The 19,044-nt window shown below is 42.7% G+C and overlaps 1 protein-coding gene across 1 annotated transcript in view; it reads right to left on the bottom strand.

The window, feature by feature from the left end:
- LOC138643426 (putative leucine-rich repeat-containing protein DDB_G0290503) overlaps positions 1–19,044 on the bottom strand; it is a 680,657-nt gene that overhangs the window by 308,448 nt on the left and 353,165 nt on the right. Inside the window, exons 19-24 of the mRNA XM_069732336.1 lie at positions 8,568–8,627; positions 8,414–8,488; positions 7,933–8,125; positions 7,599–7,761; positions 5,834–6,835; positions 2,175–2,367 (exon numbers count right to left, since the gene is read on the bottom strand). Of these exons, the coding sequence (XP_069588437.1) occupies positions 2,175–2,367; positions 5,834–6,835; positions 7,599–7,761; positions 7,933–8,125; positions 8,414–8,488; positions 8,568–8,627 (1,686 nt within the window). The remainder of the gene's footprint in view (positions 1–2,174; positions 2,368–5,833; positions 6,836–7,598; positions 7,762–7,932; positions 8,126–8,413; positions 8,489–8,567; positions 8,628–19,044) is intronic.

The following is a 19,044-nucleotide window of genomic DNA, read 5'->3' as shown; positions in this document are numbered from 1 at the left end:
TATTTACTGGTTACTATAGGGGAGATCTCCCCAAAAAAATGACCCGGGTCCCCCCTATATTTACTAACCTTCACAGGCTAAAAAGACAGCTGCAGGCTGATATTAATAGCCTAGGAAAGGACCATGGATATTGGCCCACTTCCAGACTAAGAACATCAGCTCTCAGCCACCCCAGAAACGACGCATCCATTAGACGAGACAATTCTGGTGCTTAGCCTCCAGTATTCCCACTTGCCCTGGTGCAGTGGCAAGAGGGGTAATATTTGTGGGGTTGATGTCAGTTGTTTTATATTCACTGAACATCAAGCTTGTGAGGTTAATAATGGAGAGGTGTTTATCAGACATCTCCATTACTAATCCCATAGTCAAATTTAATCAAGACATAAAGTCCTTTAATTGAAATAAACACAGAATACTTTCATTGAAATAAATACTGCTTGTCACGGGGTTCTTCTCCGGTATCACACAATCAACAGAGAAAGAGAAGAGTGAACAATTCCAAGACCTTTATTTAGGCAAAAATATGAAAGGTCCATATATAAGGCGACGCAACGCACAACGCAAATAAAAACGCACCAAAACGCACGCAAAAACGCTGCGTTTTGCGACGCATGCGTCGTTTTTTGCCAAAATTTTCGATGCAAAAAAAATGCAACTTGTTGCGTTTTCTTTGCCCGACGCTTGTGGCAAAAAAAATGCATGCGTCGCACAACGCATGTCCATGCGTCCCCCATGTTAAATATAGGGGTGCATGACGCATGCGTCGCCGCTGCGTTTCCCGACGCTGCGTCGGGAAACGCTAATGTGAACGTAGCCTAATCCACCACACAAAGAATAAGATAGTCCAGAAGCCGGATGCAGTTCAGTAACAGGATAAAAGTCCAACAATCCAGCAGACAGAGGATAACACAATCCATAAACTCTTATTTCTCTCTGAGGTGCTGTGAACACATCTAAAGGTACCGTCACACTCAGCAACTTTACAACAAGAACAACATCGATCCGTGACAATGCAGCGTCCTGGATAGCGATCTCGTTGTGTTTGACACGCAGCAGCGATCTGGATCCCGCTGTGATATCGCTGGTTGTCCAGAACTTTATTTGGTCGTCAGGTCGGCGTGCATCGTCATGTTTGACATCAAAAGCAACGACGCCAGCATTGTTTTACATGGAGCTAACAACCAGCGAGAACGATAAGTGAGTCACCGTTACGTCACTGGATCGCTCCTGCATCGTTCTGGAGTTACTGTCTTTGACGTCTCTACAGCGACCTAAACAGTGACGCTCCAGTGATCGGCTCATTGTCTATATCGCTGCAGCGTCGCTGAGTGTGACGGTACCTTTAGTTCCACATAGGACTGTTCTGTGTCTCACCTCCTCATTCACAGGTCAGGAGGGGGAAGGTTGCAGGGGCTCATTGTTTCAACAAGCTAGTTCAATATGTCATTAGCATATTAGCAAACAGGATTATTCACTGACCCTGTGAGAAGACAACAATACAGTACTATGGGGGCTGATATCAGATGGCAACCACAGCCATTCATCAATTAGCATATAACTCATCCTACGAGAGAACACCATGATAACCAGTAAAATATTAATACAAATAAAATGATACCCACATAACATATCACATCATCACAACCTCTCCCCCCCTTCCCCTCTTAAGTGAGCACGCCATGAAGTCTACACAGACCTCTGGCCTGCTCACTTTAGTCCACATTGCTCCACTGTTTATAGTTCCTTGTACAGTGGTAGGGGTTGCAATAATCATGAGCACTTGTTGTCCATAAATTCCCGGGTCCTGGCTTTATGGCCATACCAGGTTTTTTGTCTGGGCGATTCGCTGATGTTCTTTATCCAAGGTAGCTAGCTGGGTGAGATGGTCTCTGAACTCTAGAACATAGGGAATTATGGGCATTCCGGTATCTGCAATATCTCACACCATTTGTTCTTTCAGAAGAGTTAGAGGCCCACGGACCTTCTGGCCAAACAGATTGCTCCCCGGTGAGGTCTGGATGCCGTGGTGCTTGAAGGGCCTGTAGTCGGGTGACTGCTCCCACAAAATGACACTGTAACTCCCCAATGTCATTTTCAAGGAGGATATCTGCAGGAAGTCCTCCCATAACTCCAATCCAAGACAGTTTTTCTCCAAAACCTTAATCCAAACGTACCAAAGCTTTATGTATATATTTGCGGACACCCCCCGCCAGGACAATGGGAATTCCCGGACCCTGGTGAATTTCCTCGGGTCGAACCACACTGGGGTCAGCGATAGTCAGGAATGCTCCTGTGTCTCTACATCCTGACACTTTGTATCCATCAATTAAGACATCTTGAAGGAGGCGTTGCCGTTGTTCTGGGTAGCTAAAGGACAAAGGCTGGAGTCCGTACACTCCACACATCTATGGTGCCGTGGTCGGTGGTCCACTCTGGTGGGAGCGGTGGTAGCTCTTCCTCATGCGGAATGGAGTGCACAAGATGCACTGGGCGAGGTGGGGCTGCGTGGGGCTCCCTCCAAATCCTTGAGGGACAGCCAAACTGCAAATGTCCAGGTTGCCCACACCCATAACATCTCCTCTCTGTGATACCCCTAGGTCGAGGTCGGAACTGTTGGGGCCCAGGATTGTGAGGCGTGATTATCATCGGCTTGTGACTAGGTGGAAGGGCAGATATAAACGGAGGGGGATGGGGCACGGGATCAGGCCGTGGTTTATTGTCCAGAAGCCACCTCCATTGCGGTCAGATAGTAAGGGCTTCATCGGCCAGGGCTGCAGCTCTATCCACGGTACACGGCGTGCACTCCCGGACCCATTCCCGTACCTCTGCTGGGCATTTGGCAAGAAATTGTTCTATAAGGAATGCCTGTATAACATCTTCCACAGTTAGGGTATGTGTCCACGTTCAGGATTGCATCAGGATTTGGTCAGGATTTTATGTCAGTATTTGTAAGCCAAAACCAGGAGTGGCTGATAAATACAGAAGTGGTCCATATGTTTCTATTATACTTTTCCTCTAATTGTTCCACTCCTGGTTTTGGCTTACAAATACTGACATAAAATCCTGACCAAATCCTGATGCAATCCTGAACGTGGACACATACCCTAAAGGTGTTTTCTGCTTCCAGCCATCTCTGACATGCCTGGGAAATCTTATATTATCCTAAACGATCCCCCCGTGGTGCATGGGGGGTCTCGGAACCTGGCCCCATATGAGTCTGGGGTGAGAGCATGGTAATCCAGAATAGTCCGCTTTATAATGTTATAATCCCAATTCCGCTGTGAGTCAATGGTTCGGTAAGCCTCTGCCATGATTCCGTTCAGAAGTCCCACTAAGACTAAGTTCACATTTGCGTTGTGCGCCGCAGCGTCGTCGCCGCAACGCACAACGCAAACAAAAACGCATCAAAACGCATGTACAACGCAGCGTTTTGCGCCGCATGCGTTCAACGCATGCGTCGCAAAACGCTGCGGGTTTTTGAAACGCAGTTGCGTTTTTACCAAAAAACGCAGCGTTTTTAGACGCATGCGTTTTTAGTGCAGTAAGTCATTGTCACCCACAATAAAAAGTGTCTACACAATAGATAAAGAACCACCAATGGCTAGAAGAGGGTTGGTGTTAACAAATGTGTATATACCCTGGCAGAGATGAATTCCTCCCATTTTGCTGGTATTCATGATGGAGCGAACCATGAACAGTATCTACATGGATATGGAGATGGAATTTGCCTTGGCTCATGCCTATGCTGTTGCCTGTTTTAATGAAAGGGAAAGGGAAAAACGGAGATGGAGTCGTCGCCGCTTTTGGATCCACCCTATAGTTGAAGTCCGGGAGAGTCGTGGAGCATACCATTGCTTGTTTGGCGAACTGAATGACAACCGGGAAAAATATTTCGAATATACCAGGATGTCACAGGACAGCTTCCGCTATCTTCTGCGTCGGGTGGAAGGATCCATTAGCAGGCAGGATACGCAGCTCCGGAGAGCTATTTCCGCAGAGGAACGGCTGCTGGTGACTCTACGGTACGTTGCTGTTTGAATGACTGTGATATGTATTTACTTTTTATTTTTTTTTATTAATTTTTTTAAATTGTAATGGTCAATGTACTTTTATAAATTATAATGTGCTTTATTCTAAATTTCTTTATCTTCTTTGCAGTTTCCTGGCTACCGGAGAAACGTTGAGGTCACTTCATTTTCAATTCCGGATTGAAGTCTCCACACTTTCAGGAATTATTGCAGAGACATGCCGCGCTTTGTGGGATAATCTCCGGGAGGAATATTTACCTGTCCCTACTAGCGAAATCTGGGAGGCCAACGCACAGAAATTCAACCAAGTGTGTAATTTTCCAAACTGTATTGGCGCAGTCGATGGAAAGCATATTCGGATTACCAAGCCTGCGAAAAGTGGATCTCTTTTCTACAATTATAAAAAATACTTTTCAACTGTTCTCATGGCAATTGCCGGTGCGGACTGCCGTTTTCTCGCAGTGGACATTGGTGCATTTGGGCGTGCAAATGACTCGCGCACATTTAAAGAGTTGGATATGGGCCAAAAATTATATGGAAACAATTTTAATTTCCCACAGCCACGACCTCTTCCCCACACCGAAGGCCCTGCGATGCCATTTGTTGTGGTAGGGGATGAGGCATTCCAAATGTCTGCCAACCTATTGAAACCCTACTCCAGTCGGGGCTTGGACCATACAAAAAGGGTTTTCAATTACAGACTGTCCAGGGCCAGAAGGACTGTGGAGTGTGCCTTTGGCATCCTTGTTTCCAAATGGCGGATATTGGGATCGGCCATTAATCTTAAAATTGAAACAGTGGATGAGGTGGTGAAGGCTTGTGTGGTTCTCCACAATTTCATTATGGCTAAAGAGAGAATAAATGTTGAACTGGATGAACCCATAGCCAACCCCTTGCCCGATTACCATGATCATCCTCTGAGGACAAGTGTGGAAATTGTGCAGATGCGTGATCGTTTTGCGGCCTATTTTGTGTCCGATGTTGGCCGTGTGTCATGGCAAGATCAAATGGTGTAGCTGTCTTCTGATTGTAACTACACCAATAATACCTCTACTGTGACAGTTAAAAATATATATAAAAAAAGTAATTTTCTGTTAAATGTGCAATAAAAGTTCCGTTTAGGTTGGTTTTGTATATTTCAAATTATGCATCTAAGTATAGTTCACAAATTTAATGTTCCTATAAAAAACTTGAACCTGTTGTTTTTAAAATATTAAATAAAAAAGTTTTTAAATTCTATACCGATTCAAATAGCATTTTTATACCATAACATTACATATACTTGTTTGTCTGATCGACCTGTATCTTTGTGTTTTACCTGATAAGCAACGATAACAGCGATGTTTTCCAATTGAAACCAGGGTAAATATCTGAAGCGTGGCCCTGCGCTTATCAACATGATGTTTACCCTGGTTACACGTGGGCCTCTGCATCGTTGTTCGCTGGAGAGATGTCTGTGATAGCTCTCCAGGGACCAATCAGCGGACGCTGCAGTGATCTGCATCATTGTCTGTTTCGCTGCTGCATTAAGTGTGAACACCTCATACACTTTAGTGTTTGTGAACACCTCATACAGCAATGAGAGACACCCAAAAAAAGGCAAACTAAAAATTGTAAAAATAGTGTCTGACATTGCATATATGAGGTGTTTGAAGCACAAAATATGTGTAGACAGCACATGGTGTGATTTGCCGAGATAAATTCTGGAAAATAATACCAAAAATAATAACAAATAGTGTTTTTTAAAACAAAAATTTTTTATTGGGGGGAAAACAGAAAAAAAAATGGGTTATTAAACTTAGGGGGTTTCCACCTGTGCCACCAGTGGGGAATGGTAGGTGTCTTCTTTGGAATGGGGAGAGGAAGGGGAGGATGATGGTGAAGATGACGATGATGGCGAAGAGGAGGATACATAGTTAAGTAGACTGGATGGTAGATCCAAACCCTCCCCAGGGTATACTGGGGAGGAAACCGCCACCTCTGTAGGGGAGGGAGGAGGCAACACAAGCCTTGTTTGGCCCTGGCTGCTCCTACTGCGACTCGAGCCCCTACGGACAGATGGTGTCTGCACTGGAACAGCAGCCAGAGCCTCTGTGTGGGCCCGTCTGTGTTTCCTCTTTTTTTTTTTTTTGGGTCCTGTTGCAGCTCCCCCAGCATGATGACGCCTACGGGAGGATGAAGGCATGGCAGGAGCAGGAGTCGGCGGCACTATGCTATGGTGCCTGTTGTGGCGTCGCTCGGCACGTGGACCACGGTGGGGTGGCTGGAGTGGCTCTCCAGCAGGAGTGGGAGTCATGCTTGCCAGCGACGGCACTACTGCCATTGTCGCTGACTGCATGACCCCAGCCTGCTGGAGAGCCCTCACGTAGGTAGTGTTGCAGGCCTGCATCACTGAAATCTGTAGTTCCGGCGTAAGGTGTTCCACCATGCCCTTAGCAATGGTACTAAAAAAATGTTTTGCCGGATTTGAGAGCTCGGTTTCAATTGTTTCAAGGCGCCGGTCGATATTGGACAGACGAGTGTCCATGTTATCGCTCAACGCCTTGAAACAGTTCTGGAAAACCGTGCTCAAATGCAAAAATTCGGGCATGGTTGGCCTGTCCGAGGCCCGCTGGCGCTGTCGGGAATACCCAAACGAAGGTGCGCCAGAGGCCTCGGCCAGGGGAACACCTGATGTACCGGCTGCCGGTTCTCCAGATGGCGGTGCAAGCCTGCTGTCGCTGTGGGAGGGCTGTGATGGATCAGATGGCGATTCATGAAGGACCGCTTCTGCAGGGCGAGCTCTCTCGAGGGTGCTGCTGTGTGTCCTGTGAAAAGATAATGGAAAAATTAGTCTTCACTGAGTAACCTCTCCCATACGCCAACTCCTGGAATAAAAATAGCATTACATTACACAATAATACAAATCCTCGGTCTCACAGTCTGTGTGGCCAATAATTAATTTCTGATTGTTATCGCCAGCTGACCATTAGGGCCGACGATAACAATCATGAACATTCCCGCTGCCAAAGCCTTTTGACCGCATACCACTGTGGGTACAAAAATTTTGTAATCGAAAACTCTTTCTGGAAGCTGCCTATATGCCGCAAAAATAGTTGAAAATTTAATGTCAAGATAAAAAATAACAAAAAAAAAAACAGTGATTTCACTGATCTGATTGCAGGAACGACCATGATGTTAGGATCATGTGATCGAGACTTCATCATTATTCCTGCAATCAGAACTACCCTGACTCAGAACTTAACCTGTCATGGACTACAAGGACTCACGCTTAACCCAAAAAATTAACTAATGGCCTATATAGCATTTTAATAGGGATACATTTACGTGGATGGCCAATATGTTACGCTGACTACATGGATGGGCAATACAGTATGTGCCTGGGAAATATACTATGTGGATACGTGGCTAGAACGTGTGCTATGTGGCTGCGATATTGTTACCTGCCAATATACTATGTGGATGCACAATGTACGTGGCTGGGCAATGTACTATGTGTTTGTGCAGTAGGCTATGTGGCTGGGCACTGTAATGGGGCTGTGCAATATGTTTTGTGGACAAAATACTTACTGACGGCGGCCAAGGACTGGTCTTAAGAACTGTAAACATTTGGAATATTTATAGGGCACAGACTTGGCCGCAGCAGCACCACTCTTCGAGCGCTCCTCCTCTGCCCGTATCCCCTTATTGAAACGGTCCTTGATGGATCGCCATCTGATCCTCAACCTTTTAACTGTGAATGCAAAAGAAAAAAAAAGGTTACATATGTAGCATTTGAAATGGATAAAACAACCGTGTGCGATGCAAAACTTTGGGCGTTTATTGCATCACACACGGTTGTGTTTATCCTGGAAAGATGGTGGGTCATAGCAACGTATCTGCACGGCGTATCAGCAATACTCACCAAAGTTGGCTTTGTCCTTGGCAGGAGCTATGTCAAAGCCCTCCCACAGCGACTTTGCCACCTCTACCCACAAACGCCTCAACACCACCTGGTCCATGTGCCGGGAGTCACGGCTGTCCCACAACGGGCCACGCTCCTGGATGCTTGATATGAGGAGCTCCACATCAATGACTCCATGGTCCCGTTGTGAAACCTAGAAAAATTACAAACAGAAAAGGTTACAAATATGCAAATATTAACAACCACCAGCACCTGTCATGATATGTACCTTGGCCCTATCCTTTGTCATTTGATATATGCATATTGATGGTTTCTACACCTGTATTTTTGAATGTTTTGGTTCTGTAAGTTTCACCTCTGTTTCCTTCCCCCAATACTTGCTACCCTGAAAAGTTTGAATGTAAGCTTACTAAACATCCCTAGTGAAAGCAGGATGCTAATCAAAAAAAAAAAAAAAAATTGTTTACAAAAAAATACTCACTCGCCGTCCTGACGCCACACCTTGGCCCTGACCTCTCTGCTCCCGCTGACTTCCTTCACCCTCACTTGAAGAAGCCTGTAAAAATTGTATAAAGAAATTATTTTAAAAACTACAAATGACAGCGAATAGTAAGGAAATTGACATAATTACTCACCACACTCCCCTGCGCCGATTGGCTCGATTCAGACACAGTGGCCATTCTAGCACGTTTGTTCTGGCATGAAAAAATGAAAAAAAAAAAAATCAAAACTAAACCTAAATATGGCACATACAATAAAATAGGCCCAAAATTTTTTACAACAACCACAATTGACTTTTGACTGATCGGACAATGCAAAAATAAGAAAGCGACACCACAACTCCATACATTGCAAGAGAAGACAATCAATAGAAGAAACTATACAAGAATAGACCCAAACCAAAAAGCAAAAATAGACACCTATGTCCCAAATTGTACATATCAAAACTTTCGGAAAAAACATTACAGGCACAAAAAGTACAATGAAAGAGCAAAATAATGAACGCCATACTTTACAATTGCAACAAGACATGATCCTAAAAAACAACATCTTGTGACATCTAACCACAGAAAGACAAAAGGCAATAAAAACCATTCTAGATAACAAGCAATAAACATTACGGGACAACCGCTGTAAAAATATACAGCAATCCAAAGATAAACCATAGCCAAATAGAAAAGAAAACACATGGAATTTTTAAAAAAGGCCACCACCAAAAATAATATAAACAAATAAAAATTATACTACACACTTCGCAATGCAATCAGTCAATGAAGGAAGATATATGCCATACGGAAAACGACGTAAAAACATCAGCGATATTTTTTAAAATAAAGGGAAAGTACAATTGAAACTATAATGGCATAGCAGCACGGAACTATACAATACAAAGACATCATAAATGTTGCCCCCCCACCAGCAAGAAAATACACTCAAGGAAAGAAAAAATAAAGCCAACAGCAGAATCCAAAACACAGCAAGACATGAGCCAAGAAAATGCCACACAGTTACTACCAACAATAGAAACTAGAAAAACATGCACCAGAAATTTTACAAGACAAAATGAGCAAAAATCAATACATTGAACAACCACATGACACAAGAACAAAACACATAACCAAACCCAAACTAACGTAAAAAAAAAAAAAAAAAATTCAAAGGACAATAAATGCAATCATATTAACCCAGAAAAACATCAGAACCAGAAAAACAATTTTTCTATAACAACCCATAACCGTAATAGCACAGACCAAACATTGCAAAAATATAGACAAATCAAGAAATAAAACACAGAATACAAAATGTGCAAAGAGAAATATATACTTACAAGTTTGGAAAGCAGATTCTCCTCTCAGTCTTGTCTTGTGTGATGACTTGTGAAAGACAATGGCAAACCCCTCGTTTCTTTATATATATAGGTTGTTTTTTTTGTGTCTAGACAAAGTCTAGACAATGTTTTGCATTTTTTATTGGAAAACGCATGCGTCGTACAACGCACCACGACGCAAGTACTTGCGTCGTCTGCGTTGTCAATACAAGTCAATGGGAAAAAAGGCGCATCGACGACGCAAACACGACGCATGCGTTTTTTAAAAGGTCGACGCCGCCAGAAAAATGCAACATGTTGCGTTTGCCGCGCCCAGACAGGTGCGCCCTAACGCCGCATGCGGCGTTAAACGCAACACAACGCAACACAACGCATGCACATGCGGCCCCATGCGGCGCCAATGTTAAAGATAGGCCCGCACGACGCATGTGTTTTGTTGCGGCGGCGACGCTGCGGCGCAAACCGCAAATGTGAACGTACCCTAACAAACGCATCCAGCCACAGTGGGGCACCTCCATCACAGCACACTGCTGCTCAAAGTCCTTGAACAACCCCTCCACATCTCTGGAAGCCTCATCAAATGGCTTAAACTCTGTCCGGGGGATCTGTACAGGCTCCGAGATCTTGGGTTTACACTCCACATTGCATTACTCCCTCTTTCAAGCTCCATTGCTTCTGGTCTCCGCTGTGCTTGGCGTGCAGCCTCCTCCTTATACTCCTGAGAGACACCAAAACCGCCATCTCTTCTTCGTACCACACCACCCACTGGCTTTTTCGGGTGGGGATCCTTGTCTCCTGGGCTTGTCCTTCAGACATATGTGAGTAGGTGTTTCTTTAGGGGCAAGATTAATTTTCATTGGTATCATTTTGGGGTACAACTCTGATTTTTTCTTTCCATTTTTTTTTTTCTTTCTTTTTTTTTTTTTTTGGGGGGGGGGGAGGTGAGGAGACAATGCGACCGTAAAGTTGCATTTTTGTGGGGTATTTCAATTTTGGTCACCATACGGGATAAATGACTCTGTATTATGAAAGATCAGACTTTTATAGCTAAGAAGAAATACCAAATAGGCCATACGAAGCCACCTACACACATGCACAGCCAACATCTATCATACATACAGTAAACAGCAAATGACAGGAAATATTAAAATATCATAGTGTAATGATCCCTCTTATATTTGCAAACCCCCCTGAAGAATTAACATTAAGGAAACGCATGTTGGGGTACACGGTTGAGGTGCAGGCTGGACTATACGATGGGTAAATACCTTATACAAATTTACTTTAGTCAAACATACTGTGTCTGACTATAGGCCTTCTAAAGTAAAGATTATTGACAACATTCATGATTTAAAACTCATTATGTTATCTAGTCGAGCAACATTGTGCACAGATAATTGGCTTACATGGTTTTTCATGCATGGAAACATGTGCCTTTGATGCTCTTTATGGCCATGCTTATGTTTAACATAAGATACATTTTTGGTCTGTTTGATATCAAATTTATTGCATCCTTACCCAATCCTCGACCTATATATCTTGGCATTTATTCATTTTTTTGTACATGTACCCAACATATCTTTTTGTTAAATATTATTATTTTTTGTTATTGAAATGTTGTATCTTACTAAAATTTAAAAACCCTTTCAGCAATATAGACTCTGGTTCTCTTTATGTAAAGTGCCCTGGAATATATGGCGCTATAAAAATGTATAATAATAATAATAATAATAATAATAATAATAATAATAATAATAATAATAATCATTTGTCATGCAAAGTAAGAGGTCTGATTTGGATGGATGACAGACTCCGAAAGGGGTCTAAAGGGCAATGTCTCTCCTTGTGTAGAGTGCCAAGCTGGCATAAAGAGACTAAAAGGCCATGCTACACCTTTCTGAAGAGGCAATTAGGCAGGGAGGTAGCTCCAAACATTTTTCAGAGCAAGCCACAGATTTTGAGTGGATGTAAGATTGCAGAAAACCTTTTGTCATTTTATTTAATCCAAGACATACTTGATGATATTGAGACCAAGGCTCTAAGGTGAGCATATCATCACTTTTATTATGCTGAGGATAGTTTGTTATGACACTACCTATATGTTTAGGGATTATTGTCCTGCTACTAAATAAATTAGGAGCCATACACCTCTTAAATAGGAAATAGCAATATTCAAAGAATTGCAGGCAAACACCATACCTTCGACATGTAAGCAAGGCCAAGTGACTGACAATGGAGAAGATGGATAAATCATCTCTTCAAAGTGTGCTCCGTTTCTCTCATTTAAGAAAATTGGATTACATTATACTGACACTCTGATCAAACACTGATCGGAAGTTTGATCAGAGTGCAATTTGTATAATTGGCCCAATTCTCTCGGATTACAGAATCTATGACCGCCTGACTCTGTCCAAATGTAAACTCAAGTTACATAGTAGTCAGTACACAGCTGCCATCCTTTATAGTGATTCTGATGAACCACATAGAAAGTTCAGCTGGTCTAGTAGGATTTTCCTGACATTGTTATACTTGCATTTCATTGCAAAAGCCATGGTCTGTAAATAGCTTACAACACAGCAAAGGGATCTCTTCATTAAAACTGGTCAGTCAGAAGGGTACAAAAAATTCCAAGCCATTAGATACACCATGGAACACTGTTACAATGTTCATCAAGAAGTGGCTTGAATTTGGCACAGCTTTGACATTATCTAGAAGTGGATGCGCCTCAAAAATTGATGAACAAACAGGAAGAAAATTGATGTGGGAGTCTGGGTACACCATGGTGAGAAGGCTTTTAAGCAATATATATATATATACTAGATTGTGGCCCGATTCTAACGCATCGGGTATTCTAGAATATGCATGTCCCCGTAGTATATGGACAATGATGATTCCAGAATTTGCGGCAGACTGGAGGACTGATCAATATAGAGGTATCAGGAGGACTGATCAATATAGAAGTGTCAGGAGGACTGATCAATACAGAAGTGTCAGGAGGACTGATCAATATAGAAGTGTCAGGAGGACTGATCAATATAGAAGTGTCAATCAGAGACGCGGGATTTCTACGTCGATGCTGTGCCCGTCGCTGATTGGTCGAGGCCTGGCGGCCTCGACCAATCAGAGAGCCGGGATTTCCAGGACAGACAGACAGACAGACGGAAAAACCCTTAGGCAATTATATATATAGATCAGGAGGACTGATCAATATAGAAATGTCAGGAGGACTGATCAATACAGATGTGTCAGGAGGACTGATCAATATAGAGGTATCAGGAGGACTCATCAATATAGAAGTGTCAGGAGGACTGATCAATACAGATGTGTCAGGAGGACTGATCAATATAGAGGTATCAGGAGGACTCATCAATATAGAAGTGTCAGGAGGACTGATCAATATAGAAGAGTCAGGAGGACTGATCAATATAGAGGTGTCAGGAGGACTGATCAATATAGGTGTCAGGAGGACTGATCAATATAGGTGTCAGGAGGACTGATCAATATAGAAGTGTCAGGAGGACTGATCAATATAGAGGTGTCAGGAGGACTGATCAATATAGAAGTGTCAGGAGGACTGATCAATATAGAGGTGTCAGGAGGACTGATCAATATAGAGGTATCAGGAGGACTGATCAATATAGATGTGTCAGGAGGACTGATCAATATAGAATGTCTGGAGGACTGATCAATATAGAAGTGTCAGGAGGACTTATCAATATAGAGGTATCAGGAGAACTGATCAGTATAGAAGTGTCAGGAGGACTGATCAATATAGGTGTCAGGAGGACTGATCAATATAGAAGTGTCAGGAGGACTGATCAATATAGAGGTGTCAGGAGGACTGATCAATATAGAAGTGTCATGAGGACTGATCAATATAGAAGTGTCAGGAGGACTGATCAATATAGAGGTGTCAAGAGGACTGATCAATATAGAATGTCAGGAGGACTGATCAATATAGAGGTATCAGGAGGACTGATCAATACAGAAGTGTCAGGAGGACTGATGAATATAGAAGTGTCAGGAGGACTGATCAATATAGAGGTGTCAGGAGGACTGATCAATATAGAAGTGTCAGGAGGACTGATCAATATAGAAGTGTCAGGAGGACTGATCAATATAGAGGTATCAGGAGGACTGATCAATACAGAAGTGTCAGGAGGACTGATCAATATAGAATGTCAGGAGGACTGATCAATATAGAGGTATCAGGAGGACTGATCAATACAGAAGTGTCAGGAGGACTGATCAATATAGAAGTGTCAGGAGGACTGATCAATATAGAAGTGTCATGAGGACTGATCAATATAGAAGTGTCAGGAGGACTGATCAATATAGAAGTGTCAGGAGGACTGATCAATATAGAAGTGTCAGGAGGACTGATCAATATAGAAGTGTCAGGAGGACTGATCAATATAGAATGTCAGGAGGACTGATCAATATAGAGGTGTCAGGAGGACTGATCAATATAGAAGTGTCAGGAGGACTGATCAATATAGAGGTGTCAGGAGGACTGATCAATATAGAGGTATCAGGAGGACTGATCAATATAGATGTGTCAGGAGGACTGATCAATATAGAATGTCAGGAGGACTGATCAATATAGAATGTCAGGAGGACTTATCAATATAGAAGTGTCAGGAGGACTGATCAATATAGAAGTGTCAGGAGGACTGATCAATATAGAGGTGTCAGGAGGACTGATCAATATAGAGGTATCAGGAGGACTGATCAATATAGATGTGTCAGGAGGACTGATCAATATAGAATGTCAGGAGGACTGATCAATATAGAGGTGTCAGGAGGACTGATCAATATAGAAGTGTCAGGAGGACTGATCAATATAGAGGTGTCAGGAGGACTGATCAATATAGAGGTGTCAGGAGGACTGATCAATATAGGTGTCAGGAGGACTGATCAATATAGAAGTGTCAGGAGGACTGATCAACATAGAGGTGTCAGGAGGACTGATCAATATAGAAGTGTCAGGAGGACTGATCAATATAGAAGTGTCATGAGGACTGATCAATATAGAATGTCAGGAGGACTGATCAATATAGAATGTCAGGAGGACTTATCAATATAGAAGTGTCAGGAGGACTGATCAATGTAGAAGTGTCAGGAGGACTGATCAATATAGAGGTGTCAGGAGGACTGATCAATATAGAGGTATCAGGAGGACTGATCAATATAGATGTGTCAGGAGGACTGATCAATATAGAATGTCAGGAGGACTGATCAATATAGAGGTGTCAGGAGGACTGATCAATATAGAAGTGTCAGGAGGACTGATCAATATAGAGGTGTCAGGAGGACTGATCAATATAGAGGTGTCAGGAGGACTGATCAATATAGGTGTCAGGAGGACTGATCAATATAGAAGTGTCAGGAGGACTGATCAACATAGAGGTGTCAGGAGGACTGATCAATATAGAAGTGTCAGGAGGACTGATCAATATAGAAGTGTCAGGAGGACTGATCAATATAGAAGTGTCAGGAGGACTGATCAATATAGAAGTGTCAGGAGGACTGATCAATATAGAAGTGTCAGGAGGACTGATCAATATAGAATGTCAGGAGGACTGATCAATATAGAGGTGTCAGGAGGACTGATCAATATAGAAGTGTCAGGAGGACTGATCAATATAGAGGTGTCAGGAGGACTGATCAATATAGAGGTATCAGGAGGACTGATCAATATAGATGTGTCAGGAGGACTGATCAATATAGAATGTCAGGAGGACTGATCAATATAGAATGTCAGGAGGACTTATCAATATAGAAGTGTCAGGAGGACTGATCAATATAGAAGTGTCAGGAGGACTGATCAATATAGAGGTGTCAGGAGGACTGATCAATATAGAGGTATCAGGAGGACTGATCAATATAGATGTGTCAGGAGGACTGATCAATATAGAATGTCAGGAGGACTGATCAATATAGAGGTGTCAGGAGGACTGATCAATATAGAAGTGTCAGGAGGACTGATCAATATAGAGGTGTCAGGAGGACTGATCAATATAGAGGTGTCAGGAGGACTGATCAATATAGGTGTCAGGAGGACTGATCAATATAGAAGTGTCAGGAGGACTGATCAACATAGAGGTGTCAGGAGGACTGATCAATATAGAAGTGTCAGGAGGACTGATCAATATAGAAGTGTCAGGAGGACTGATCAATATAGAAGTGTCAGGAGGACTGATCAATATAGAGGTGTCAGGAGGACTGATCAATATAGAGGTATCAGGAGGACTGATCAATATAGATGTGTCAGGAGGACTGATCAATATAGAATGTCAGGAGGACTGATCAATATAGAGGTGTCAGGAGGACTGATCAATATAGAAGTGTCAGGAGGACTGATCAATATAGAGGTATCAGGAGGACTGATCAATATAGAAGTGTCAGGAGGACTGATCAATATAGGTGTCAGGAGGACTGATCAATATAGAAGTGTCAGGAGGACTGATCAACATAGAGGTGTCAGGAGGACTGATCAATATAGAAGTGTCATGAGGACTGATCAATATAGAAGTGTCAGGAGGACTGATCAATATAGAGGTGTCAGGAGGACTGATCAATATAGAAGTGTCAGGACTGATCAATATAGAAGTGTCAGGAGGACTGATCAATATAGAATGTCAGGAGGACTGATCAATATAGAAGTGTCAGGAGGACTGATCAATATAGATGTGTCAGGAGGACTGATCAATATAGAATGTCAGGAGGACTGATCAATATAGAGGTGTCAGGAGGACTGATCAATATAGAAGTGTCAGGAGGACTGATCAATATAGAGGTATCAGGAGGACTGATCAATATAGAAGTGTCAGGAGGACTGATCAATATAGGTGTCAGGAGGACTGATCAATATAGAAGTGTCAGGAGGACTGATCAACATAGAGGTGTCAGGAGGACTGATCAATATAGAAGTGTCATGAGGACTGATCAATATAGAAGTGTCAGGAGGACTGATCAATATAGAGGTGTCAGGAGGACTGATCAATATAGAAGTGTCAGGAGGACTGATCAATACAGAAGTGTCAGGAGGACTGATCAATATAGAAGTGTCAGGAGGACTGATCAATATAGAAGTGTCAATCAGAGACGCGGGATTTCTACGTCGATGCTGTGCCCGTCGCTGATTGGTCGAGGCCTGGCGGCCTCGACCAATCAGAGAGCCGGGATTTCCAGGACAGACAGACAGACAGACGGAAAAACCCTTAGGCAATTATATATATAGATCAGGAGGACTGATCAATATAGAAATGTCAGGAGGACTGATCAATACAGATGTGTCAGGAGGACTGATCAATATAGAGGTATCAGGAGGACTCATCAATATAGAAGTGTCAGGAGGACTGATCAATACAGATGTGTCAGGAGGACTGATCAATATAGAGGTATCAGGAGGACTCATCAATATAGAAGTGTCAGGAGGACTGATCAATATAGAAGAGTCAGGAGGACTGATCAATATAGAGGTGTCAGGAGGACTGATCAATATAGGTGTCAGGAGGACTGATCAATATAGGTGTCAGGAGGACTGATCAATATAGAAGTGTCAGGAGGACTGATCAATATAGAGGTGTCAGGAGGACTGATCAATATAGAAGTGTCAGGAGGACTGATCAATATAGAGGTGTCAGGAGGACTGATCAATATAGAGGTATCAGGAGGACTGATCAATATAGATGTGTCAGGAGGACTGATCAATATAGAATGTCTGGAGGACTGATCAATATAGAAGTGTCAGGAGGACTTATCAATATAGAGGTATCAGGAGAACTGATCAGTATAGAAGTGTCAGGAGGACTGATCAATATAGGTGTCAGGAGGACTGATCAATATAGAAGTGTCAGGAGGACTGATCAATATAGAGGTGTCAGGAGGACTGATCAATATAGAAGTGTCATGAGGACTGATCAATATAGAAGTGTCAGGAGGACTGATCAATATAGAGGTGTCAAGAGGACTGATCAATATAGAATGTCAGGAGGACTGATCAATATAGAGGTATCAGGAGGACTGATCAATACAGAAGTGTCAGGAGGACTGATGAATATAGAAGTGTCAGGAGGACTGATCAATATAGAGGTGTCAGGAGGACTGATCAATATAGAAGTGTCAGGAGGACTGATCAATATAGAAGTGTCAGGAGGACTGATCAATATAGAGGTATCAGGAGGACTGATCAATACAGAAGTGTCAGGAGGACTGATCAATATAGAATGTCAGGAGGACTGATCAATATAGAGGTATCAGGAGGACTGATCAATACAGAAGTGTCAGGAGGACTGATCAATATAGAAGTGTCAGGAGGACTGATCAATATAGAAGTGTCATGAGGACTGATCAATATAGAAGTGTCAGGAGGACTGATCAATATAGAAGTGTCAGGAGGACTGATCAATATAGAAGTGTCAGGAGGACTGATCAATATAGAAGTGTCAGGAGGACTGATCAATATAGAATGTCAGGAGGACTGATCAATATAGAGGTGTCAGGAGGACTGATCAATATAGAAGTGTCAGGAGGACTGATCAATATAGAGGTGTCAGGAGGACTGATCAATATAGAGGTATCAGGAGGACTGATCAATATAGATGTGTCAGGAGGACTGATCAATATAGAATGTCAGGAGGACTGATCAATATAGAATGTCAGGAGGACTTATCAATATAGAAGTGTCAGGAGGACTGATCAATATAGAAGTGTCAGGAGGACTGATCAATATAGAGGTGTCAGGAGGACTGATCAATATAGAGGTATCAGGAGGACTGATCAATATAGATGTGTCAGGAGGACTGATCAATATAGAATGTCAGGAGGACTGATCAATATAGAGGTGTCAGGAGGACTGATCAATATAGAAGTGTCAGGAGGACTGATCAATATAGAGGTGTCAGGAGGACTGATCAATATAGAGGTGTCAGGAGGACTGATCAATATAGGTGTCAGGAGGACTGATCAATATAGAAGTGTCAGGAGGACTGATCAACATAGAGGTGTCAGGAGGACTGATCAATATAGAAGTGTCAGGAGGACTGATCAATATAGAAGTGTCAGGAGGACTGATCAATATAGAATGTCAGGAGGACTGATCAATATAGAATGTCAGGAGGACTTATCAATACAGAAGTGTCAGGAGGACTGATCAATGTAGAAGTGTCAGGAGGACTGATCAATATAGAGGTGTCAGGAGGACTGATCAATATAGAGGTATCAGGAGGACTGATCAATATAGATGTGTCAGGAGGACTGATCAATATAGAATGTCAGGA

Source organism: Ranitomeya imitator, chromosome 6 (genome assembly GCF_032444005.1).
Source record: "Ranitomeya imitator isolate aRanImi1 chromosome 6, aRanImi1.pri, whole genome shotgun sequence".
Taxonomy (NCBI): Eukaryota; Metazoa; Chordata; class Amphibia; order Anura; family Dendrobatidae; genus Ranitomeya; species Ranitomeya imitator.
Note: the sequence above shows the minus strand (reverse complement) of the source record. Positions and strands in the feature narration are given on the sequence as shown.